Source organism: Herpailurus yagouaroundi, unplaced genomic scaffold (genome assembly GCF_014898765.1).
Source record: "Herpailurus yagouaroundi ecotype Mexico unplaced genomic scaffold, PumYag 165, whole genome shotgun sequence".
Taxonomy (NCBI): domain Eukaryota; kingdom Metazoa; phylum Chordata; class Mammalia; order Carnivora; family Felidae; genus Herpailurus; species Herpailurus yagouaroundi.
In genome coordinates, this window is record NW_024412406.1 from 60105 (window position 1) to 86795 (window position 26691).

The 26691-nt window shown below is 35.3% G+C and overlaps 1 protein-coding gene across 3 annotated transcripts in view; it reads left to right on the forward strand.

The window, feature by feature from the left end:
• Nucleotides 1-26691, forward strand: part of CNGB3 (cyclic nucleotide gated channel subunit beta 3) — a 162017-nt gene that overhangs the window by 11926 nt on the left and 123400 nt on the right. For all 3 annotated transcript variants that reach the window (XM_040487445.1, XM_040487446.1, XM_040487447.1), the window contains one exon: nt 1121-1247. In XM_040487445.1, the coding sequence (XP_040343379.1) occupies nt 1121-1247 (127 nt within the window). The remainder of the gene's footprint in view (nt 1-1120; nt 1248-26691) is intronic.

Genomic DNA, 26691 nt, shown 5'->3' on the forward strand with positions numbered 1-26691 from the left:
AAATGCAGGTAGGAGATACATAATGAAGAAATCTGTTTGGGGAAATCCAGGGGTTTAAGCTTTCTTAGTCATAAACCTTTCAAAACTCTAAGTACTGAGTCAATTTTTTGATTGCCTTTATTCCGAAAACATGTTCCTGAAAAATTTCATATATTGGCAGGTTTTAGGCAGATCACAGGAATTTTCATATTAAAGGGCTTGTATGATAAGAGCTTTTGTGAAAGTAAATGATCGCCCCATGATTTATCATTTTTGTGAATTCAGATTTTCAATACTGGATTGGCTTAAGTTTTTTCAATTATAATTTATTACAAAAAAAATAAGAGTTATCATTTGGGCATTGATTCAAATTTTCTAAGCACAGTACATCCATTTAAAAATAAGTTAGAAACTGTGGACAATGAATAACCATTGAATTGTGTTCATTCTATTTCTTTGCTCCTTCTATATTTTCTTTTTACATTAAGCAATTTACTTAAATTTTCTCTATAATCCACATATTTATCAATGAATTGATTATTCTCTTGGTACACTAAAATTTAAACTATATTAATTGTAAATTGTTTTTATAAGCTTGAAGGGAAATTTTTAATTTTTGGACTGAAAATGAAGCTAGTACATATTAGTTTGCACTGCTTATTCAGAAAAAGATACCATAACTAAAGATGATCAAACCAAAAACAAAGATTTTATTTAATTAAAAAAAGTTAGAATGCAAAATTCTGAAATAATGTCAGTGACATCACTTCTGTCTATTTTATTTTTCTGAATTTTATGAGGCTTCAATTTCAGCCACAAATTATGAATAATACTTTAGCAGAACCGAAATACCTTTTGAATGGATTACTCCTTACTAATCTCAGCTTTGCTAGTTTCAAAAAGTAATATACTATGAACTTTTTGTTTCATAATACAACTTAAATATACTTTTCATCAGCCTGAACGTGTCTACAAGCTAACTTCTCCTGCATAAGATCCTACTTTGTTTAGCAGGAATCCTAGGGGAGGCATTCCTAAGACTGTTTTGGAGAAAAAAACATCCCTGTAACTTACACTGTCCAATATAATTTATCAACAGTGGCATATATTCTTCTGTCTATATGTTGTTTCCTTTCCATAGATAAAATCTCTGAGAAAAATTCACTCAAAGATCTGACCACAACCCCTGACCATCAAAATCCAACAGAATCAAAGGGAATGATGCCAGAGCAAAAGGAAATGGAAACTGGGAAAGAAGGTCTAGTCAGGTAAGAAGTCAATAAAATACATAATACCTGTTAGAGATATTGCTCACCCTTCACTGAAAAATTCAAACACCTGTTCCCCACTTTAGCTGAGCAAAGGCCAGGGCAACAATAGTCACATAACACAGGGGAACTGGTTAAAACTAAAAGATTGTTTCTGTCTAGTTCATTGTCCCTTACTAGCTAGTCCTGGCCACTAACCAGAGGATTCCTAGGCAACCATGTGGCTATAGGCCAAATCACACCAACAAAAACATTGCAGTCACATGACTGAGTCATTAATATCATCATGGAAACAGCCTACATATTTACTAGGCATGAATTTTAAAAAGAAGGAATTGAAGAGATTGTATGATTCTTCTTTGAGTTCCCAAAGAAATAACTATTTCATTTTGTAAATATTTTATTGTTTGATTATTATTTCCGTTTATCAGCTAAAGAAAGTGTGGCATGATAACCAAGAATAATTACAGAAACAGGTAATCTTTATGCCAATGAAGGAATACAATTTTATAAATACTTCCTACAGAATTATTGGAAATATCCCAAAAGAGATGACAATTTCAATGTGAATCAGTGAATCCACAATAAAACACAACTAGGAGCCCCTTCATTTTGCCACTTCTTGGCATGCTATTATGTGCCTGCTGATCCAATTTGAATTGCTTAATTATAGTTAATATAATTGCAATAGGCTTATGAAACAATAAAGCATACTCTTCTAATTTAACAGGCAAGAAGAGTTGTCATTTAAAAAGAAATTAGGAGTATCTATTCCTGCCCCCTGCTCCCCCTCCCTACCTCTGTCCCAGCAGCTCTTCCACTGTGTTAAACCTTGTGCTGCCAATAAGAGTTACAGTGATATCTAGGACCCAGTGTGTTGCAGACTGAACAATAGGCATCAGAGAAAGTGCATTTTCAATAAATACAAATTTCGCTGTAGATGAGATTAAACACAAGTTCACTCTACCACGTGCACACACACACACACACACACACACACTGTATGACAAAAATTAAACCTGGCATATTATTTAGGCAGAGAGATGTTTAAACTCTGGGTAAAGACTAAAATCTTATAATTGGGGTAATTATTTATATTATTTTTATAACGTTGGTGTTTACAGAATGATTTGTAGTCTTTTAGTGGGTCATTGTTATCTTCACTCTACAGATAAGCTGCCAAGGCACAAGGAGGTTAATTAGTTTGCCTATAGTAATAGGGTCAGCTCAGCTAAGATTAGACTGCACAGGACTCAAATTCCTGAGTGGAACTTGTTCCTCCCTCTCACCAAACACTTACTTTAATCAACAGCTTAACCTCTGAACCAGTCTCCTTCTACTGTTTCTTTTAGTATATTTAGTTTTTTGTAATAACCAGTGGTGATAGGTAGGTTTTCAAAGGACTGAAGTAGAAGCCATAACTAATGTGTTTAGGGATATATTCCTTTTAACCCAAATCCATTGCCAGTATTGTACTTTTACTCTTCTGAGATATGAAAATGGAAAACTTTCAGTTACCCATAAATTGGGTCAATCAGCATATCTCAAAACCATAAAACTCCTTGACATGACCTCTAAGACCATGCCTGGTTCATCTCTTCCCCTACTTTCCTATCCCTCTACTCCAGCCACATTGTTCCTATTTCAGTCTCTTGTACTTGTGAATTGATTATTCTCTGGAATAATTTATTATTCCTTCTGCAATTTAGGCAGCAAAGTAGCTTGAAAATTATTGACAAACTGAGTAAATCCAAGTTAGCTTAAAACTCTTACTTTTTATTGTGAGATGTCCAGTCACACTTTTCCTCAGGATTGAGTGAAAACCACCCTCACTGAAGGAATAACTTTAAAGGTCACTAGAAGTTCTGGTGTCACTTTTGACTAATATTACAGGAATCCTAATGTTCCAGTACCATGTACAACTTAACCAAAACCTTCCTGTTTTAATTTCATAGGCATCAATGGTACCATATCTAGAATCCTAACTAGCAGAGCTTTTATACATCATTAGGAAATATCAATGATAAAATAACTTCAAATTGGAAGTGTTATTTTACAGTACTTTAAGTGATTAAAGATCATTTTGGTATTGCAGTTATTAAAAATCAACAACTTCAACCTTGAGCAATGCCAGGTTTTAAAAAGTTTTTTTTCCTAGAAAAACACTAAAGATTTGATTGATTGAAGGCAATACATGCTTGTGAGTGACTGATTCCCACCTCAATTTTTTGAATTTGCAAAAAGTTATATTATTAATAAATAAAGTTTAAAAGCATATTTTTTACTCTAAGTGTGTTTCATTACCTTCTGGTTTAGGTCCTGGATTGAATAGGGATTGTGTGTCTAGGCTGATCAATAAATATTAAGGAGAATGCATGTTATGGATTTCCCTGTCTCTGTGTGTGAAGTGCAGTTTGATATTATTGGTTACACTCTTAATTTCTGTCACACTCAGAAGATGCACAGAGCTGGATAACAAGAGAACTAACTAACTAACTAACTAACTATAGATATAGTACCTATATACACTGCATAGTCTGTATATATATTATTTAACAGATATTAGGAATTGGATCACATGATTATGGAGGCTGAGTAGTCCCAATATCTTCAGTCAGCAAGCTAGAGGACCAGGAGAGACAATGGTGTAGTTCCAGTCTAAGTATGAAGGCTTATGAACCAGAACTACTGGTGTAGTCCCAGTCCAAAAGCTGGCAGACTTAAGACCCAGGAAGAACCAGTGTTTCAGTTTGAGTCTAAGGGCAAGAAGTTATGTCCCAGCCTGCAAACTGGAAGAAAGTTCTAACCAGAACCCAACTATTCTAGCAAGCTGTTCTTGGACTTCCAGTCTTTAGATCTGCAAGAAATAAGTTTCTGTTGTTTATACACCACCCAGTCCATAGTACTTTGTTACAGTAGCCTGAACTAAGAAAGACATCACCCAACCCAGCCCTGAACTCTTTAACATAGAGCCTTTGTAATGTTTCCGTATGACAAGGGTCTCAAATATTGTTTTGTAAGGATAAAACAGTATAGATATATGTTTAAGCTAAATTTGGATATTGTGTCTATTTACCTATGTATATAAACACAAAAAGGTGAGTAAAATTTATATTATTATTATAATGATGTAAATTCCTAAAATAAAAATCACTTCTGTGATTTTTTCATCCAGCCTTCAATAAGATTCTAAATAAAGCCTAAAACTAATTTTATAGCCACAGTAATAATATTTATCACAAATACATGTCAGCCCAGAAGGAGATATTTTTCAAGATATCCAAGTATTACATGTCCACAGTTCTGACTGGAATCCATTTGTATTAAACCAGCTTTCTTTCTTTATTCTTTCTTTTTATATCCTTTCACAACATTTTCTAAATTGTCTAACCAGGGAAAAGAAATTATTTGCAAATCTTCCCTGAAAAAAGCAACCAATTCATTATCTTGTCAGATGAATCATTTAGCTTCTGAAAGACATGGAGTTCACCCCTGGAAAGTCCCATTGATGCCATTTGTCCATTACCAAGGAAAACGGCCTGTTTCTGGCATTCCATCTCAGCACATTCTTATTTTTTAATATAAAAAAACTATATTTTGATGGACACTAATGAATAGCAAGCAAAAGAAGATGTGTTTTGCCTGGATACATCAAATAGCTATGTCTGGAAAAGGAGACAGAGTTGAATGGTTGATAGGTTAAGTGGTTAAATGATGAACAAGCAAGTGAGTGAAACGTTCAGTGCCCGTGACTGGGGTGCACTGCAAGACTGACTTTTACAGTATAGTATATGACTTTCCATCACCATCACTACCCATAATGCCAAGAAGGAAGGTTATTTCTATGAATAGTCTTCTTTGTTCATAATAGCAATCAGTCTCTATTTGGGTGGTTTTAAAATAGGCAATCATTTCACAGCAGGAACAATGAGAACAGAATAGAATTCAGAATCTTATCAGCACTCATAAACACTGCCGTTTATTGTCTTGTAGCTAGAAAAAGCAAGAGTCACTGCAGTAAAGATGCTTAAAAATCCATATGTGATTTTATAGTTGAAATAGAAAAGGAATGTTAGCTATCAGGTTTTCCAAAATAAAATACAATTTATACTTGAATGATTTAAAAGCTTGTAAAAAAAATGAAAATCAGTTACATATTTACCAATTTTATGTAATGCATAAGAAAACTATGCACTATTACTTTTAGCCCCAAATTTAAATTTTCCTCTGTGGTAAGCGATATCTTTATAATCAGGCATTGCAAACACTTTAACAACAAATTGGCATCTGTTTTTAATAATGGCATCATTTTTAATAATGACTGCTAAGTGCTATTTCTAATAATATGGCAGACTAAAGGTTTATAGAAAATTATTTGAGGAGAATGTAATTAAAATACTAGATAAAATATGAAACCTACATTTGAATGCATGCCTGAGCTGATAGAAAATAAAATCTGTTGTTAGAAGCTGTCATGAATTGGTGTTTACTCTGAGAATTTATTCCAAACTTTGTGGCCTAGATTTGAGTTAAAATGTGTCATCAATGAGAAAAAAACCTGGGGTTAAACTGCATATTAGGACAGGTTGGGGACTCCTCCATAAAACTAGGATTCTGAAGGGTAACTCACTGGAAAGTAAACTGTCTTCCAGAGAGAAATAGTCAAAATAATATTTGTCTCTGTCTGGCCTTCAGTGGAAAAAAAAGAAAGAAAGAAATTTGAAATGGGGGAAAGGGAAGAGAAGAGAAAAGAAGAGGAGAGGAGGGGAGGGAGGGATGAGGACACACAGGAAGGAAAGGAAGAGAAAGGAAGGGAAGGAAAGAAAAAGAATTCTTATCATAAGCATTATTCAAAGAGATCTGGAACCAGAATTCCTATGACATCTGTATCCTAGAAAAAAAGAATGAGGCTAAAATAAAATATTTAAAATGGTTAAGTTTAAAAAGTCAGACATCTGCCCAAAACAACAAAATTTGGAAGGAAACAGTCTTTTAAAACTATATCTCAAAGTATCCCCATAGATAAAGTTCTAATAAACATGAACTCACAATCAAAAATTACTAAACACTGGGGCACCTGGGTGGCTCAGTCTAGTAAGCATCTAACTCTTGATTTTAGCTCAGGTCATGATTTTGTGGTTAGTAAGATTGAGCCCCATGTCGGGCTCTGCACTGACAGTGTGGAGCCTGCTTGGGATTCTCTCTCTCCCTCTCTCTCTGCCCCTCCCAATAAAAATAAATAAATAAACTAAAAAAAATGACTATACACAAGAGGAAACAATAAACTACAGCATCAGACTCTCAATGGTAAAATTATCAAAAACAGAACATCAAATAAGTATATTAAGTATATGTAAAGAAATGAAAGAAAAGATTTAAAATAAGCCAAGGGAACAAGAAGTTGTCAGAAAAGACAAGGCATTTTTACAGTTGAACTAATTAGAACATCTAGAAATGAAAAATATAATCCCTGGGGCTCCTGGGAGGCTTGGTCAATTAAGCGTCTGACTTCGGCTCAGGTCATGATCACGCGTTCATGAGTTGGAGCCCCACGTTGTGCTCTGTGCTGACAGCTTAGAGCTTGGAGCCTGCTTCAGATTCTGTGTTTCCCTCTATCTCTGCCCCTCCTCCATTCTTGCGCTGTCTCCAAGAATAAACATTTTTTAAAAAGAAAACTATAACCCCTAAAATTAGGAAGTCAGTGAGCTAGACAGAAGATTAGATAGAGTTGAAGAGTCAGTAAAGTGAATGACAGATCTTAAGAAACCACCCAGAATTCTACCATGGAGAAAAATAATGGGAAAAATATGAGATTCAGAAGCTGGGAGGAGAGTATGAAAAGCACAAAATGCATATAATCAGAATTCTAGAAGGAGATATTAAATAGAATGGTGGAGAATCAGTATTCAAGAAGAGAATATAATTGATGAAAAATAGTAATGCTCAAATTCAGTAAGCCAAATGAATACAAAATGAATTAGTCCTAAATATATTCTAATAAAGTTTAAAAGTGCAAAGGACAAAATAAAACCCAAAGATCTTTAAATTATCTGGAAAGAAAATACAGACTACCTAATATAAGAGAAATGAACCAATATGTGACTAACAGTAACAATGGAAACTAGTAGATAGTAGAATTGCTTTACCAAGATTCTAAAAGTAATAGTCAACCTAGAATTCTATACCTGGCAAACTATTCAAAACTAAGGGCAAAATATAGACATTTGCAGTCCAACAAAAATGAAGGGAGTTTAGACAAATCTTAATACATACTGCAGAGAAATAAAAATGATCTGAGAATGAAAGACTTAAATTGGATTAGTCAAGGATCAGTCAGGAAAAATGATTTGTTCTAAATATTTCAAAAGAAAGTAATTAAATACAAGGAATATGGTAGTATAAAAATTGTTGTAAGTAAGGGGTGAGAGAGCAAAGTTCAGGGATACAGATTGCAACCCATTAATTAGGTGAGCTCAGAAAATAGCTACCAAAGCCACATCTATCCCTTAACTCCAAAACTGGAGCCTGGTAATAGAATATGGAGTCTGAAGAGTGTTCAAGAAGCAGCTGCTGCTTCTGAGGAAGTATGCTGTGGTTTTCTGCCAGGTGAAAACTGAATTGTGCCTTCCTTTCAACTTCCAAATCTCCTACAAATGTCTTTCATTGGTGGAATCTACATCAGAACCTTCCTGGTAAGATATTCTCAAAAAGAAAGTTTTCAGGCTTTTGGCCAGTATAATAACATGGGAGAGTGTAAAAAGGAACAGAAAGGCTCTTGATCACAAATAGACAATCCAGCATACAGAGAAGTGAGCAAAGAAACTTCAAGAAGTGAACAAAGAAAATGCAAGCATGTGGATAAATAGAAAAATGATAATAATAATAATTACATTGACACCATAAAGCAATAACAATAATGTCCAAAGTGGGGATAAAAATTTGAGATAGAATTAACTATCCTCTCTACAGCAAAGTGATTGGCATACAAAAGAATTAAGAGTTTGATTAATTTTAGAACTTCTTAATTAAACATACATGTTAGGGGTGCCTGGATGGCTCAGTTGGTTAAGCATCTGACTTTGGATCAGGTCGTGATCTCACGGTTCATGAGTTCAAATCCTGCATCAGGCCCTGCACTGACAGCACAGAACCTGCTTCAGATCCTCTGTCTCACTCTCTCTTTCTGCCCCTCCCCAGCTTGCATTCTCTCTCTCTCAAAAATAAACATTAAAAAAATTTTAAACGTACATGTTAAAATATATTTGAAAAACACTAAATTAATTAAAGCAAAGTATTTATCTCCATCTGCTAAACTTAATGGTTTTAGTACCACAAGATAGTAGATGACAGAGAGAGAAAGCATATAAGCAATTCTGCCAATTACAAAATGAAATTGGTAATTCCATACTCCTAAAGAGAGTGATTTGAAAATACTTCTGTTTATTAATAAAGCAAATATTTTAAAAGTCGTTAAAGATATACTATCTTTGAACAACACAATTAACAAAGTAAATCTAAAGGACATTTGGAGGGGTGCCTGGGTGACTCAGTCAGTTGAGCATCTGACTTCAGCTCAGGTCATGACCCATGGTTTGTGGGTTTGAGCCCCACATCAGGCTCTGTGCTGACAGCTCAGAGCCTGGAGCCTGCTTCAGTTTCTGTGTCTCCCTCTGTCTCTCCCCCTCCCCCACTCTCTGTCTCTCTCTCTGTCTCTCTCTCTCAAAAATAAACATTTAAAAAAATAAAATAAAACAAAATAGAATAAAATTAAAATAAAATAAAATAAAATAAAATAAAATAAAATAAAATAAAATAAAAAAGGACACTTGGAGAACCCTTATGTCCATTCTTCACTAATGGTATTTCTTCAGTAACTGAAGAATATACAGTTGCTTCAAGCTTATGTAGAACATTATAAAAACCCATGATATACTGTGCCAAAGAACACTGTCAAAACTCCCAGGAGCTCTTTTTTTTTTTTTTTTTTTTCAACGTTTATTTATTTTTGGGACAGAGAGAAACAGAGCATGAACGGGGGAGGGGCAGAGAGAGAGGGAGACACAGAGTCGGAAATAGGCTCCAGGCTCTGAGCCATCAGCCCAGAGCACGACGCGGGGCTCGAACTCTCGGACCGCGAGATCGTGACCTGGCTGAAGTCGGACGCTTAACCGACTGCGCCACCCAGGCGCCCCTCCCAGGAGCTCTTTAAAAATACAAATGTTTGTATTCTACCCTCAGTAATTCTGATTTCATTGGTCTGGAGTGCATCCCAGGCATTAGTATGTCTGAAAACCTCCTCAGGTGATTCTTATGTACATCCAGGATGGAGAAACATTTCACTAGACTATAAAGTAAGTGTCAACAAATTTTAAGGATTTTATGTCATATTAAGTATATGCAACCACTATGCAATAAAATTAAAAGTTAATTTTTTTAAAAAACCTAAAATTTGGAGAAATTTTTCACATAATTAAGATTTAAAATACACTTTCAAGTGACCTTTGGGTCAACAAATAAGTCAACAATAAAATAAGAAAATACTCAGGAACAATGATGAAAGTACTGCATATCAAATTTATAGAATAATAATCCGTCAGGTATTTTTGTTTTGCTTTTCTGTTTTGGGTTTTTTTTCCTTTTTCTTTTTTTTTTTTTTAACTCTAAAATTTGATTATAAAGTTTGCTTGGAAGAATAAGCAAAAATGGCCAGGAAAACCCCAAAAAATAATAGTAGAGGTGATGGTAGTCCTACCAGATATTAAAACCTATTTGAAATCTCTGCAATTAAAGAAAAAAGTGTGGTATTGCCACATGAATATATAAACCAATAGAATAGAATATATAGAAATAGCTCTAACTGCATATAAAAATGTAGTGTATGATAAAGTTGGCATCTAAAATCAATACAAAAACTGTAGATTTAAATAAGGGGTATTAGAGTAACGGGATAGCCTTACAGAAAAAAAAGAAAAAACTAACATTGGATCTGTTCCTCATGTTCTACATGAGGATAAATACCCAATAAATCAGAGATTTAAATGTGAAATAAAGTATACAAGTACTAGGCAAAAAAGTTACAAATTTCTGTATACTGTGGAAACATACATTAAGTTCTAAGATTAAAAATTCAAAAACAATAGAAGTGCTTAATCATTTTACCATATTAAAAACTGCATTTAAAAAATCAGAAACAAAAGAAAAAATCAAAATACCCAAATATGAAAATTCTCGTTGCTACTTTCTTGGAGAATTAATCATTTTATTTTAAGGCTGATGGCCAGCATTTAAATTTTGTTTTGCATTAAGATACTTGAAAATTGTTAATGACTCAATCAACTTGATATCTTTGTGATATGTCACTACCACAATTTCATTTTCTTCTTTTCAAAATTTAATACCAGAAGCACAATGTACTTAATTAATAACAGAGTAAACCAATATATAATTTAATCCCAGGAGTAAAACAATGATCCTGATTCTCAATACAGTGCAATATGAAGGTCCATCTTTCCCTCAAAAATAAAAGTAACTATCAGTAGTGAATATATAAGCATATATTATAAATAATATTTGTATATTATGAATATATTATCCATATACATATAAGTGTATATCTGATGGCAAATTACTTGCTAGAGCTTCCATCTGAGCTTTCTACTCTAAAGTCATTAATAATGCTGCCAGGAATGAAATGTATAGAAAGATAAAATAGGCTAGTATCAGAAACAACAAGAGTAGTTTACTAGTAGGTGATTAGACATGAGTCAGCAGACAAAAGACAAAAATTTTGTGAGTATGCATAGTACGTAGCCTTGAGAGAGGAACAAGGCTACAGACAGTTTGTTGTCCCATTTTAAATCGTTTCACTATAGGGGCGCCTGGGTGGCGCAGTCAGTTAGGCGTCCGACTTCAGCCAGGTCACGATCTCGCGGTCCGTAGGTTCGTGACCCGCGTCGGGCTCTGGGCTGATGGCTTGGAGCCCGAGAGCCTGTTTCTGATTCTGTGTCTCCCTCTCTCTCTCTGCCCCTCCCCCGTTCATGCTCTGTCTCTCTCTGTCCCAAAAAAATAAATCGTTTCACTATTGATTATGGAGAGGCAATTAATCAGTTTCCTGTTGCCATAAAAATACTGAGCAGATAAAACTTGTATCTACTTTGTTTCTCTTAGCATAGAAAGAAGGAAATTAGACACTTTTTATATTTTTTATGACACCTAAGTCTGACTTTTTAAAAATGGGTCTTCTGGGGCACCTGGGTGGTTCAGTCAGTTGAGTGTCAGACTCCTGATTTCAGCTCACGTCATGATCTCTTGGTTCGAGGGATTGAGCCCCATGTACGTTTCTGTGCTAACAGTGCACAGCCTGCTTGGAATTCTCTCTCTCCTTCTCTCTCTCTCTGTCCCTGTCCTGCGCGCTCTCTCTCTCTCTGTCTCTCAAAAGGAATAAACATTTTAAAAAATTAGTTTTAAAAACTGGGTCTTCATGTTACCTAGCAAAATGAAGGGAACCATAAGATGATTGATGGGTTGAAAAATTTGAAAATTTGCAAGTGGAATAATTCTGATTATTATGAAGCAGGCAAGACCCATGAATAAAGTATACTGGGGATATGGGAACAATAGAACAAGCCTAATGAGAAGAGAGGACAGAAGGGGCTAGTGAGGTGAATTTGAGTACACCTAAGGAAGGAACTTGAGTTCCTTTCTTACGGCAAAGAGCCAGTCAGAGAGTTGCTGTATGGAAAAGTGGATCCAATGATGCCAGTATCATCTGATTTTTTTTTCCGGGAAAACCCCAAATTCTATAAGTCCATATTTTGAATATTGCCAAGATAAATTGAAATTATTTTAAATTACAAGCCATAAAAATACAGCAATAGGTCATCAGTTTACCATCTCTGCCTTGAAATAATAGGTTCTAAACAAGTTCATTGTCAAAAAATACAATTCCATTATAGAATTAGAGGTGTACCCTACAAGAAAAACATTCATTGTTAATTGACTGATGGAGATTGGAAGGTCTGCTTAAAATAGGTAAAATGGGGGCGCCTGGGTGGCGCAGTCGGTGAAGCGTCCGACTTCAGCCAGGTCATGATCTCGCGGTCCGTGAGTTCGAGCCCCGCGTCGGGCTCTGGGCTGATGGCTCGGAGCCTGGGGCCTGTTTCCGATTCTGTGTCTCCCTCTCTCTCTCTGTCCCTCCCCCGTTCATGCTCTGTCTCTCTCTGTCCCAAAAATAAATAAACGTTGAAAAAAAAATTTTAAAAAATAAAATAAAATAAATAAAATAATAAAATAAAATAGGTAAAATGGAAGCTCCCGTCATGAGAGGATAGATGGGAGATTCACTATGTTTCTTAAAATCTTTATCTCCTTGGGAAGAAGAAAGTGACTGGTCTGCCTGGGACTGGCATTAGCAGGAGACAAGAACAAAACAAGGGAAAGAAGTAGAGACTGGGGGGCGGGGGAGGACACCTCCCTACCAGGTGATAGATAGCAGCAGGCAAAAATGTTAAGTCATTTGAGAAAGAAAAGAGATTTTCACCTAGTGAAAGACCATTTCAAGCATGGTAAATGGCAAAACTGGCACATTGATTTGCAGCACATAGATTTTCAAGAAGCAGCAAAAATGCTCTGCAGCTAAGTAAAGAGAAGCAACCCCATAAGCAACCTAAAAGTAAGCTAGCTTGTAGGGGTCAGGATGGGGAAGCTTATCAGACACTCCCATATTCTCTCCTCCCTCTCTGAGCAAGGAAGAGACTTGAATGTTTCCCCAAGTCTGCAAACAAAGGTAATGGGGTATTATTCATTTGCTAGAGTGAGGCAATTGCCAGAGGGACAATTTTATCTCAAAATTTTATCTCAAATGTTTAGCTCAGGGTCTGGCACCTACTCTATGCAGTCAAATATAAGCACTTTCGAATAAAACGTTGTGTTTATTAAAATCTACTCCAAGTAGATTTCTAAAAGGGGAATCACAAAGTAAAATACATACGTACTTTTTAATTCTGATAGAACTTTTATGAGTATAGTTTTGGCATTGAATATTGTCCTCATTTTAAATATAGGAATCTTTTCAAATAGGTCTCTCTTTACTAGACATGAAATGCTTGGGGAAAAAGAAGTTTTTCCTTTATATGGAAAGTGATGTTTTTATTTATTGTTACCTTCTTCTAGCATCCCATAGTACCTGGACAGTTTGTTTTAAAATGTAGTAAAACATGCAACTGAGAACTTAAATGTCTAATAATTTTATAACAATAAATGTTCACTCTAATTCTGCTGAGGCAAATAATAGTCTAGCAACTAGTTTGTGTGCCAGCAGTCAGCTAGGTAAATTGGTTCTACCCAGCCTGATGATTCATTTCATTGTAGTTGTTCATATGCAACTGTTCACCAGTGCCTTTATTTGGGCATCCAGCTCACAGAAACAGGGTTGCTTGAGCACAGCCAAGTCCTTGTTATTGTAAGATATTGGCAGACAATAGAGTACCTACTATGTTTGATAGGAAAAAGCAGCAAGGGGATAAGTTGACAAAACAAGAGCAATCAGAAGAGAAATTCCATATCCTTCCACCACCAAGTATAACACGTGTCAGTTTTTGTATCTGTAGCCATTTAATCAGCCTTTACTCTTATCACAACAGATGAGCTGAACATATTTGTATCTAAGGCCAACTCCTCCACTTTGTACTCATCCCCTTGTCCTCTACTCACTGACATTTCTCTGACAATTATTTTCTTTCTCTTCTGCAACATCTAATTTTTTCTCTTCCTGGTGGATTTTTCTACAAGCATATGAACATGTTGTAGCATTTATCACATTTAAACAATAGCAATAAAAATGCTTCCCTTAGCTACGCATAAGTGGCCAGCTATTGTTCTATTTCTCTTCTCTCCTTTACAGCAAACCTCAGTTATCCCTATTCAATTTTTTTGCACTTCCTGCCCTCTCATGTTCTCCTGAACCCGTAATCAGAATTTGATTCCTTCATTCCAATAGCTTTTATCTACTTCTATAAAAGTTGTTATTGGTTTTGTCCACCCTTACCAAAGTCAACAATGACGTTTACACTGCCAACTGCCAATGGCCAGTTGTTAGTTCTACTTTTTTCCAACCATCAGCAGTAATTCACAGTTAATCCCTCACTCCCTCCTTGAAACACTTATTCATTTGGCTTCTCAGATACCACTACTCTGACTGATGCCCTACTTCACTGGCTTCTTTTCTCATCTCTCAACCTCTAAACTTTGAAGAGCACAACCCCACTCTTCAAGCCCCTACTCTGTTCTACCTGTGTCCTCTTCGTATGTGATTTTATCTGGTCCAATGGCTTTAAGCAATATTGACACCCTAATGACTCCCAAATTCTCTCTACAGAAGCCCAGTTTTAATTACCAGTTGTTTACTTAATATCTCCATGTTGGTGTCTATTTAGACGTGTCAAAATGTACACATCCAAAATCCACTCTTAATTTCTTTCACCTCCTCAGAACGTGTTCCTCATGCAGGCTTCACCATCTAAGTATAAGACATCTTCATTCTTCCATTTGCTCAGACCAAAAGTTCACCTGTTCTTTCTCTCATACAGTATAGCCAATCCAGTAACAAATTGTATTAGCTATTCCTTTGTGATATAATCAGAATTGTATCACATCTCAGCACCTCCACTGCTATTACCCTAGTCCATTATTTCTCAGCTATTACAACATCTTCCTAGTAATTCACCCAGCTTCCATTCTTTGCCCCTCTATGGTTAATATTCAACACAGTAGTCCAGGTGATCATGATGAAATGTAAATTATCCCTTTCTACCAGATCCTCTAATGATTTCCCATCCCATGTTGAGTAAAAGCCGAAGTTCCCACAATGGCCCACAGGGCTCAACAGTATCTGCCCCCACTCTGCCTCTGCTTCTCTGACCCTAGCTCCCACCATTTTACCCTCTCACTGTGACCGAGCCACACCAGAAGCAATCTTCCCTCAGTTATCTACATAACTTCCTCCTCACTCTTTTCAGTGTCTCTACTTGAGTATCATTTTACTTAGAGGAGTCACCCCTAGCCACTCTATAGAAAATAGTAGTGTCTGTCACTGTCCATCTCCCTTACCCTGATTTGTCTTTCTTTGTAGCATTTATCATCACCTGACAAAGTTTGTGTTTCTAAAATGTATATATTTTTATCTCTCCCTACTAGAAGGTTGTAAGGTACTTGAGGGAAGGGCTTCATTATGTTTACTTCTAAATTTATAAATAAATGCTGAATGAATTAATGGAATCTCCAAATTATATAATTTTGAAGGGAAGCTAAGGTTTTTCCCATACATTTGTGACTTCATTCTTAAGTTCATAAATTTAAAATATTATAAAGTTAATTTCTTTTAAGCAACTGAACATCTTTTTCTATGAATATATTTGATTAAATTCCATGTTTTACTTCACATTTTTATCACAAAATACCACCAAGTCTTTTCCAGTGGCTCATAGCAAAGTCACAATTTAATGTGCTTTTAAGCTCTTCGGGGCCAATAAGAAAATTGAACCCTCATGCTTTAATTCCACAAGTATAAGTGTAAGAAGTAGAAGTTTCTCATTTGATTTCCTCTCTACAATTGTTGGCTCCAGTTGCAATCATTCTAATGACTCATGCGATAACCAGATTTGGAGAAATCACTGTAATCAGGAAGTGATTGCAGTAGATATTTACCTCAGACTCTAGGACATGATTTAAGACTCAAATGAAAGGAAAACGATGGTTAAAATCTAGACTTCAGTAGGCATCAGTCCACATAACAAAAGCACCAGACTGTGGGACACAGTAAGCCTTCTATTCAGGGCAAAGCTAACTGAAGAAAGGTTTTGCGTCCCCCCAAAATTAAGATACAAATGTTGGCCACATGAAAGGGCTCTCAAGGCTTTTGCACTTTTACCTACTTGGAACTCCGCGCAGGGCTTTTCTCACACTAATGAGCAATGCATTTACTCACATGCTTTTAAAATTAGAATCAGAGGTATTTTTTAAAGTAATGAATGTTTTGCTTAAACCATACCAACATGTGTTTTGAAAGGAACTGGAAATGTAACATATGGTTCACGTAGACTTAAATAAGCCTGTTCAGACATTAATCTGAGAAGAGGGGCTGTTTGCCTAGTCGGCCTCCTTAGGCACAGGGGTCTTTACTCAATCACCAATCTAATCTTCTTAGATCACATATTTGGTTTTCGTGAGACCTAAAAAAGGACTTCACTCCCTGCTTTATGAAGACAATTTAAAATAAATTCATTGAGGAATCTAAACTGCAACATGAAAAGAACTTCATATTCTATTAACAACTAATTTTACAAGGAACTACAATTAAATTAACAAAGTTAGCTCACTATTAGTGTAGAATCTCAATAAAGAAAATGCTCAAGTTAACAATCTTCTACATCAGTGACTTGGTGAAAATGTAGCCAAGTGTAACAGCAAGTCTGTCTTGGTTTCTGTGATCAGCATCTGGTTCTGCATCAGCCACTATTCCTATTCCCTGTCTCACTGTGTCCATACCATTTGGATCAACTCTATGCATAGGGGCAAATACAAATTTAGCAGCCCCAGCAACTGACCTTCTCATGGCCCACCTGAGGCCAAAGTCTCTGGTGCCATATGTAAACCATTCGTGACTACACCGTAGAAACTGAAGGTATAACTCTTCTCTGAGTCCTCATATATTCACACTGGGTGTGTCCCTGATATCCAGTCTTTCCTTGGGATTTGGATTGGACTATTTTGTGTATGCAGCACCTCTTCTGCTTGTGACCAGAGGTTTTCTGCTTTAAAGGGCTTACATGATGGGCCCCACTAGGATAACCACCCCATTTTAAAGTCTGTAACCTACAAAGTTCTTTTTGTCATTAACATAACATATTCACAGGTTCCAAGGATAAGAGTGTGAACATCTTTGGAGGGGCCACCTTTTACTTTTATTTGTACCTGAAATTTATTCAATCTGAAAATTTTAAATAGTTTACTGACCCATAGTATAATTTTGGCAAACAAATATAGCCAAAGACTGAATGAAACTTAAACAATGAAAATAAAAACTTCCCAAGACTTGAGTTTTAATTGGCCAAAGGGAAAAGCTGCCTACTCACCGACATAAATACATATGAGAATTCTACTCCAAGTGAAATTTTGGCAAAGGGCTTCAGCAGATAATTAGAATTCTTAGGCAATTTGCTCTGTCCAAGATGCTTTTTGAAAGGTGTGGGGAGGGGTTTATTGCCTGTGAATAGCTTTAAATGCTTGGACATGGGCTAGTTTAATTAATTCCAAAAATAATTTTTAACTCTAATCTGTCCTTAAATGTAGCTGCTAACACCACATTCTGGTTCCAGAGCTGCTAGTGACCCCTGAATGAAGGACACCTACTACCACTCTGTCATTCTCTCATACAGATGACTCCCCCATATTAACAAATAAAATAGATGGTGTTTTGAAAGTCGCTGATGGTTTGAAACTCCTAATGCATTTTTCCATTGGAACAATATTAAATATAGCAATTAGATGCTGAGGTAGGCCTATGGAATACAATTTAGATTATAATTTACTTAAGACTAGAGCTGTGCGAAAAGAGCTATAGAACTAATCTATGAAAAATTGTGTTCCCAGTTCCAGTTTGGAACACATCACTGCTGTAGTGCTTCTGACGTGGAGTTCGCTTTGTCAGCTCCCACAGTGGTTCAAATCAACTAGAGATCAGTCTGCTAGAGAGAAACCTCCAAGTCCTTGATGTGGTTTCCAAAGCCTGGCCACAAAGTCTTTCAGAGCAATGCCTGCAAGGAAGTGGCAAAAGCTACAAGGCTTTGGAGATGAGGAGCTGCATGAGGCAGAACTTGTCACATAGGCAGCCTAGTCTCCAGTGATTCACATCTTTCTTTTCTTCTCAACCAGCACTTTCCACTGGCTCCAGCAATGCCTTATAGTTAAGTTTTCAGCATCCCTTGCTAACAGTATAGAAAAATACAGTCTAATATATTTTTCCTCCTCTTCTGTCCCTATCATAAGCACAATTTGTTAATAATTTTCAATAGCTTTTGACTGCTAGAAATAACAAAAAATAATATTTTATAGCATTTTTTTGTATTTTATAGTATATTTTACACACATCCATTGTTAGAAAATTTGAGCAAAGAGCACAAAAGGAAAGTAAAAATCACTCATACTCTCAACACTCATAGCTACTCACTCTTTGTTGAAAAATATGAGTGAATGAATGAATGAATGAACAACTTCTTAGTGTAAGACCAAAACAAGGCCTTACTTGGTCATACAAGCTCCCCAGCAGTATGCAATAGTCTACTCAGCACTGGCTCCTACTGTGCAGTACACTGCTGAACCAAAGCATGGATTAAGTTAAGAAAAAGAGGCACTGCAGCAATCAGTCACAACAAAGCTTGAACTTGATTTAGAACTACCTTTCATTGGTGTCAAGTTTTGCACCCATAAACATGCACTTGCACTGCCCTCTAGTGTCCATCCACTAGATGTAATGCAGCAGCATACATTATACGAATAATTGCAAAGCCAAAAAGAGATCAAAGGAAAACAATGACCAAGGAGTAGAAGAAATTATTGGAAAAGAAATTCAGTTGTGTACACTCAATTAATGCCAATTATAGAAAAATAAACTATTAGAAAGCTCTTATTTTCTTCTCCTTCGCAGCCCATCCCCATTTCTCTATCAATACAATGCACACATTTTTCATTCTTTTTTAAAAATTTTTTAAATGTTTTATTTATTTTTGAGAGAGAGACAGAGTGTGAGCGGTGGAGGGGCAGAGAAAGGGAGACACAAAATCTGAAGCAGGCTCCAGGCTCTGAGCTGTCAGCACATAGCCCAACTTGGGGCTCAAACTCACAAACCGTGAGATTATGACCTGAGCTGAAGTTGGACGCTTAAACGACTGATCCACCCCGGCGCCCCAACACACGTTTTCCATTCTGACCATGCCTGTAAGTGGAAAGGAAAGAATCCCTGTAATACAGCTATGAATTAATAATTATATGTTATTTATAAATAATGGGATATATGTGACAGATTAATTAGCCTTGTTTGAAATAGGAATCTGATGTTTTTTTTAATTTTTATTTTTTTAATTTTTGATAGAGAAAGAGCACAGTGGGGATGGGGCAGAGAGAGGGAGACACAGAATCTGAAGCAGGATCCAGGCTCTGAGCTGTTGTCACAGAGCCTGACATGGGGCTTGAACTCACATACCGTGAGATCATGACCTGAGCCAAAGTTGGATGCTTAACGGACTGAGCCACCCAAGCACCCTGGAATCTGATTAATAGAAAAAGAATAATATAGTAAAATGAAAATGAAAATGATATCATAAATCACAAGAAAATGAAAGATCATTCAAAGAATTGTATTAGGTGGTGAACTATTTGGAGAAAAGGGAGGTGTGTTTAGATCCTCCTATCAGACCAAGGAGCTAAATAGATTACAGACAAATGAAACTTCAAACAAAATTAATTTTCAAAAATTCAAGTTAATCTTTATTAAATATATGGAAAACTCTCTAAGCTGGAAAATGACAAAGGAAACTGTGGTAATTCAACTAAACCAAAATTAAAACTTCCCTATGTTAAATAAACAAAAAATACATATATATATATATGTATATATATATACATATATATATATATACATATATATATATATATATGTATATATATATAAAACATTACCAAATTACCAGAAATGTTTTTAAATGAATTTCCAATGTGGAAACGAGAGGATAAAATAGACATTCTCAAATTTTTATGGTGCATCTTTAGAAAAACAATCGACATGTATCAGAATTCTTAGAAATAGCCATACCCAAAAATATTCAGTGCTGCCATTTTTGAGAATTTACTTTAAGGAAATATCCTTAAATGGGTAAAATGCTTCATGGTCCAAGATCATATTGCAAGATTATCTGTAATAATACAAAATGTATAAGCATCTTAAATGTTCAATGATAGAACAATACAGAAGAGCCTTACCAATTGCACCACTGATGACTTCTACCACACTGCAGACGGGATTACAGAATCAGTGATTTTCTCAATCCTCAAAGGTAACAGGGTCTGTCTACATGGCCAGACCCCCAGGGCAGTTGCCACTGGCCTCAAGCTTCATCTGGTCACCTCAGAGTATCTTAAAAATATTCATGTTCTAGTATGCCATGATATGAAAAAAGATTAGGAAGCATTTTACAGTATATACATTAAATGTGGTTATTATATAACCAGTAAAATGTTTACAAGGAAATTCTAATTTTAAAAATGTTTCATTATTAATAAGAAAAAGGAGAATAGAGATTTGTGCATATCACCTAATCTTAAATATATTTTCAACATGTATATAGAACAAAAACTTAAAGAATACACCAAAATGTTAATGATTTTATTTGCCTAGTATACCTAAAATGCCAGTTGTTTTCTTTCTTCATTTTTCTGTGTTTTCTGAGTCCTCAATGATGACAATAGTCATTTTTAATAATTAAAAAATAATTTAAAGTCTTGAACTGCAAAATATATGACAAAAGAGTGACTATTCCCAGCTAATAATCTATTGAATTTTTTTTTAATCTACCATGAAATGGCATGACTGTGTTTGGCCAGTAAGAGAGATATTTTAGATAATACACTATTACACTGTGGTCTTATTTTTCCAATCTTTTAAATTACTCAAGAACTCCACAGAGGATCTATCCTGAAAGACTGAAAAATTATATGTCTAGACACAATGTAGATAGAATTCTTGTTTAAGTAGAATTGGATTAGGAGACTTCTGAGATGTCCTTCAAAGCTTGCTTTCTGCACCCCAATTCATAAAAATTATGGATTATTCTTAGTGTTAGAGCCCTATGCGTATTTTAGGAAATGCTTCAACATTGAAAGCAATGAAATCTCGTGGATTCTGTAACATTACCAATGTTGACATATTTTAACTTGAAAATTTGAAGTTCCAATCTGTACTCTGTTTCCTTATGCTTGCCAGAGATTTTTCTATATCCAATGAACATCTGAATCTAAAAGATAAAACGAATAAATACTCTGTACCTAAACTTTGATTTAGATAATCTCTAGTTCATAGCTAGTAAAATAGGAGAAAAAATCATTTTAATAGATTTTCAAAGTATAAAAAAAATGAAGTATTCTTTCCAGGCTGAAGAGGTATGGATTTTAGTAGAGCCTAAGATTCAATATTTGCAATATTTTTTTATATTTTAAATTACACTGAAAATGACAGAAGCTAATAATCCAGATTTGGAAATATCCCAAAACACTCCTTTACTTTTAGGCTACCAGTCCATCTACTTTGAGGCTCTACTGAAGGTATTGGAGGTGGGGAGAGAAAAAGAATTAGAGGGGCACCTGGGTGGCTCAGTCGGTTGGGCATTCGACTTTGGCTCAGGTCATGATCTCACAGTTTGTGAGTTTGAGCCCCATGTCAGCCTCTGTGCTGACCACTCAGAGCCTGGATCCTGCTTCAGATTCTGTGTGTCCCTCTCTCTCTGCCCCTTCCCTGCTCACGCTCTCTTTCTGTCTCAAAAATAAATAAATGTTAAAAAATTTTTTAAATGAATTAGAATGTAAACAACTTAATCTTGTTAATTGTAGTGGGGAGATTTTTTTTTTGTAAATAGAAAATAGCATAAGATCATAAGTCCTACATTAAGAAAAATTTCCAGAATTTTTACTATGCTTAGCTTTTAATACAACTAGCTAAAAATACTTATTCAGGGAAATTCCCTAGTGGTAAATTTCCGTATGGTCAATTAAATGGTGCTGAGTGTATAAGTGTTTGAAAGTGGCAAACAATATACTTTAATAATTTCCAAGATGATATATATCTTTAGATAGATAGATTGATTGATTGATTCTCATAGAATATATAGAATATTGCTCTTGGGGTGCCTGGTGCAGCCACTTAGGCATTTGACTCTTGATTTCAGTTCAGGTCATGATCTCATGGTCGTGGAAACAAGCCCGGCATCATGCTCTGTGCTGAGCATGGAGCCTGCTTAGGATTATCTCTCTCTCTGCCTCTACCACTCTCTCTCTCTCTCTCTCTCTCTCTCTCTCTTTCAATAAATGAACATCTAAAAATAGAATATTGCTCTTATTATGTAGTAATTAGTTATGGAAATGCTTAGGCCTCCTTTTTTTGAAGTTAAAATAAAAATTTATAACTAATGTATCACAAAAACAAGAAATTTGAACATGTCAAAAAATTTTGTGAATGTCTTGCTATTTTATTGGGCTTTTTTTTTTGGATTGAAAGGAAAAGGGAAGGGAGGAATGACAGAAGGAACGAGGGAGGGAGGGAGAAAGAAAGGAAGTGAGGGAGGAAAGGCATTGTACAAAAAACCCAAGAAACAGAAAAACTCGAACAACCCTACAAATTTTGCAAAAGATATTTAACACAATGAGATTTGAAAATATGGGAAATTAAACTTGTATCCAAACTCACTGCAGTTTTCAAACAATGAAAAGACTTGAAAGCTCTTAGTAGTTTTTCCTTTTATTGATTATTATGGAAGTGAGGGCATTATGTGTCCTGTCAGCATCATATATAATATTCAACAAGAATCCATAAATATTAATAAATGGTCCATCAAAAATGGTACTCATATGTAATATTTTGACATCTAGTAGTCTTAATTCTGTTGTTTACTTGTAAAATAAGAGCCAATTAACTTACAAGTAAATCATTAATCATCACACCAATATAAGATGATTTTTAAAATCTGTTATAACTTCTAATATGATACTAAGGTGCAATAGATGGAGTAGGAAAGATATTCAAATTGAGAGTAAGTTAAAACTTATGCTTTCAGAAGAAAAATAAATTGGGAAGGCATTCTGCTTCACTAACCTTCAAAAGTAAAGGTGTAGGCAAATGATCACCTCCCTTGTCATTTATTACTAATTTTAAGAAAACCAGTACTAGCTGAGTAAAATAAAACCAGCACCTAGGACAGTAAATTATATGCCCAAGTAGATGAGGGGCCAGTAAATAAGGACCATTTAGCAGGGTAGGAGAGTGGGACAAGGGGAGTCCAGAATGAGAAAGTTCCAGAGAAGAAAAGGAGAGAAGAGGGCAGTATTTCCAATGACAAACTATTTTCATTGCCTTAATTGTACACTTGCTGTGGTCTAGATTGATCTGGTGTTAAACTGTGAAGTAGTTAACATGTAGCATCATAGCCCACAGAGGGCCTTGACTTCACTTTTTTAGTGCTTTCCTTTTTTTCTTTTTTTTTTTTTTGTAATTGAAAATGACTTTATTTCTTTTCTGCTGTTGTTGGTAGCCATTCTTTTTTGGTTTTTTTTTAATTAATTTATTTTTTAATTTACATCCAAGTTAATTAGCATTAGTGCAACAATGATTTCAGGATAGATTCCTCTATGCCCCTTAACCATTTAGCCCATTCCCCGCCCACACCCCTCCAGCAACCCTGTTTGTTCTCCATATTTAAGAGTCTCTTATGTTTTGTCCCCCTCCCTGTTTTTATATTATTTTTGCTTCCATTCCCTTATGTTCATCTATTTTGTATCTTAAATTCCTCATATGAGTGAAGTCATATGATATTTGTCTTTCTCTGACTGACTAATTTCACTTAGCATAATACCCTCTAGTTCCATCCACATAGTTGCAAATGGCAAGATTTCATTTTTTTTATTGCCGAGTAATACTCCATTGTATATATGTACCACATCTTATTTACATGCTAATGCTTTCAGCCATATACAATATATGTCAACAATATGAATTGTCAGCCATTGATGCATATTTGGGCTCTTTCCATACTTTGACTATTGTCAATAGCACTGCTATAAACATTGGGGTGCATTTATTCTATTGGATATTCTTTCCTGCTTTGTCAAAGATTAGTTGGCCATACGTTTGTGGGTTCATTTCTGGGTTCTCTATTCTGTTCCATTGATCTGAGTGTCTGTTTTTGTGCTAATACCATACTGTCTTGATGATTACAGCTTTGTAATACAACTTGAAGTCTGGGATTGTGATGCCTCCAGCTTTGGTTTTGTTTTTCAAGATTGCTTTGGCTATTCGGGGTCTTTTCTGGTTCCATACAAATTTTAGGATTGTTTGTTCCAGCTCTGTGAAGAATGCTGGTGTTATTTTAATAGGGATTGCTCTTTTAGTGCTTTCTAAATTATTTTCACCCTCTTCATCTGTCCCACATTGAAAATCCCAAGCTCTTAGTCCTCCTTCTCTAAAACCCTACCCCTCTCCACTAACCTTCAACCTCCTCCATCATCTACATCCCTACTCCCATCACCTAAATCTACTTGAGGAAATAAAACAAGCTTTGTAGTTTTTTCCAGTTTTATTGAGAAATAGTTGACATATATCACTATATAAGTCTAAAGTGTACGGCATGGTGGTCTGATTTGCATACATTGTGAAATGATTACAATAGGTTTAATTAACATCCATCATCTCATACAGATACAATAAAAAGAATAGAAAAAAATGTCCCCTTGTGATGAGAACTCAGGATCTATTCTCTTAACAACTTTCCTATATATTTTTTTAAGTTTATTTATTTGTTTTGAGAGACAGAGCACAAGGCCGAGGGGCAGAGAGAGAAGGAGAGAGAATCCCAAGCAGGCTCAGTGTAGAGCTGATGCAGGACTCAAACTCATGATCTAAAACATGAGATCATGACCTGAGCTGAAATCAGGAGTCCAATGCTTAACTGACTCAGCCACCCAGGTGCCCCAACAAATTTCCTATATATTATACATCAGTATTAGCTATAGTCATCATGTTGTATATTTCCATCCTTAGTAATTATTTATCTCATAACTGGAAGTTTGTACTTTTTGACTACCTAACTCCAACTCCCCCTCCCTCATGCTCTACCCCCCTGCATCTGGTAACCATAAGTCTGATCTTTTTCTATGAATTTGCTTGGTAATTTATATCTAACTTTATGCAGCACCTCTCCAAAAAGCAAGTCAAGCCTAATTCTAATTGTGGAATGGAAAGTTTTTCCCCTATTAAGAAATTTTGACTGTCATCAAGCATAGGGGGAAGTGTGTGGGAAGGAATGGAGCAAAGGAAACAAACAATAGGCAATTGTTTTCTCTCTTTGTGTAAAGATGTCTGTGCCCCAATCAAAGGTGTCACCCAGTACAAGTTTGAAATATGCTCCCTATTCTACACATTAAAAAGAATTACTTATCCTTGACTATAAGGTCATAATAATACTCACATCCAGGTAGATTCAGAAGTGTCACTTTTCCCTGATGAAAATGATATTTATATTTAGTTTCCCAGGAACATCTAAATAACAAATAACATTTAGAACAATCTTCATTTGCAAATTTTTTGGGTGTACTATATAAAAATGAGAAAATTATTAATCTTCAAAGAGGAGTATGGTGTAGAATTTGGAAACTGTAGTTTTATGTTAATCTCTGGCAGAACTCCCAAGTGAATTGTTAAACATGATTTTTGAGCACTTAGAAAATAAAATGGTGGACTCTACATAGCAAATGAGGGGTGTAATAAAGTCCAGTTAACCACATTCTAGAAAAGAATTTGACTATCTCTTATTGTATCTTTTTAAATAAGATGTAAAGATGTGCTCAGTGAATTCAAAGCTGAAAAAAATACCTACCAAAATGTAATAAACAAACCAGTGTGAACTTGATCACTATTGAGATAACTACAGACTATATTTTATATTGTGCAACTCAACATTTTTTTGAGTTACTAGGATAAAGCCATAGATGATAGAAGTCCTATATCTATAAATAAAACAAGATAAGAAAGCTAATATATTTGTGATGGGGTAAAAAGAATAACAGATTGGAATAATAGATTAATGGCACTAACAAATGACACTAAAAGAACCTGATTCTATTCTTAATTCTTCCACTTACTGTTCTTTTAGACTTGGACAAATCTCTTAATTTGCTAGAACCTCAATGTCCTCACTGAAAAGGAGGATAATTACATTAGAGCAGCCTTATTCATGGGGTTGTAGGAGGCAAATGGGATGAGAAAATTACAGCATAGGGAATATGGTCAATAATATTGTATGATGACAGATGGTGACTACACTAATTGTGGTGAGCACTGAGTACTACAGAGAATTGTCAAATCACTATGTTGTACACCTGAAACTAGTATAACATTTTATGTCAACTATTCTTCAATAACCAAAAAAATGGTGAAAACTTTTTAAATTACGAAGTGCAATCAGATATTTTTAAATGTGCCAGAAAGAGATGTAGAGTTCCAAATACAAGGTTAAAATATTAAATCACTGGAATACAGACTGAGAGAGAGCCACATAGAAATTTCTGGGAGACTCAGTTGAGGAAAAAGACTCAATATGAGTCAATATTGGGATGTAACTATTTTAAAACA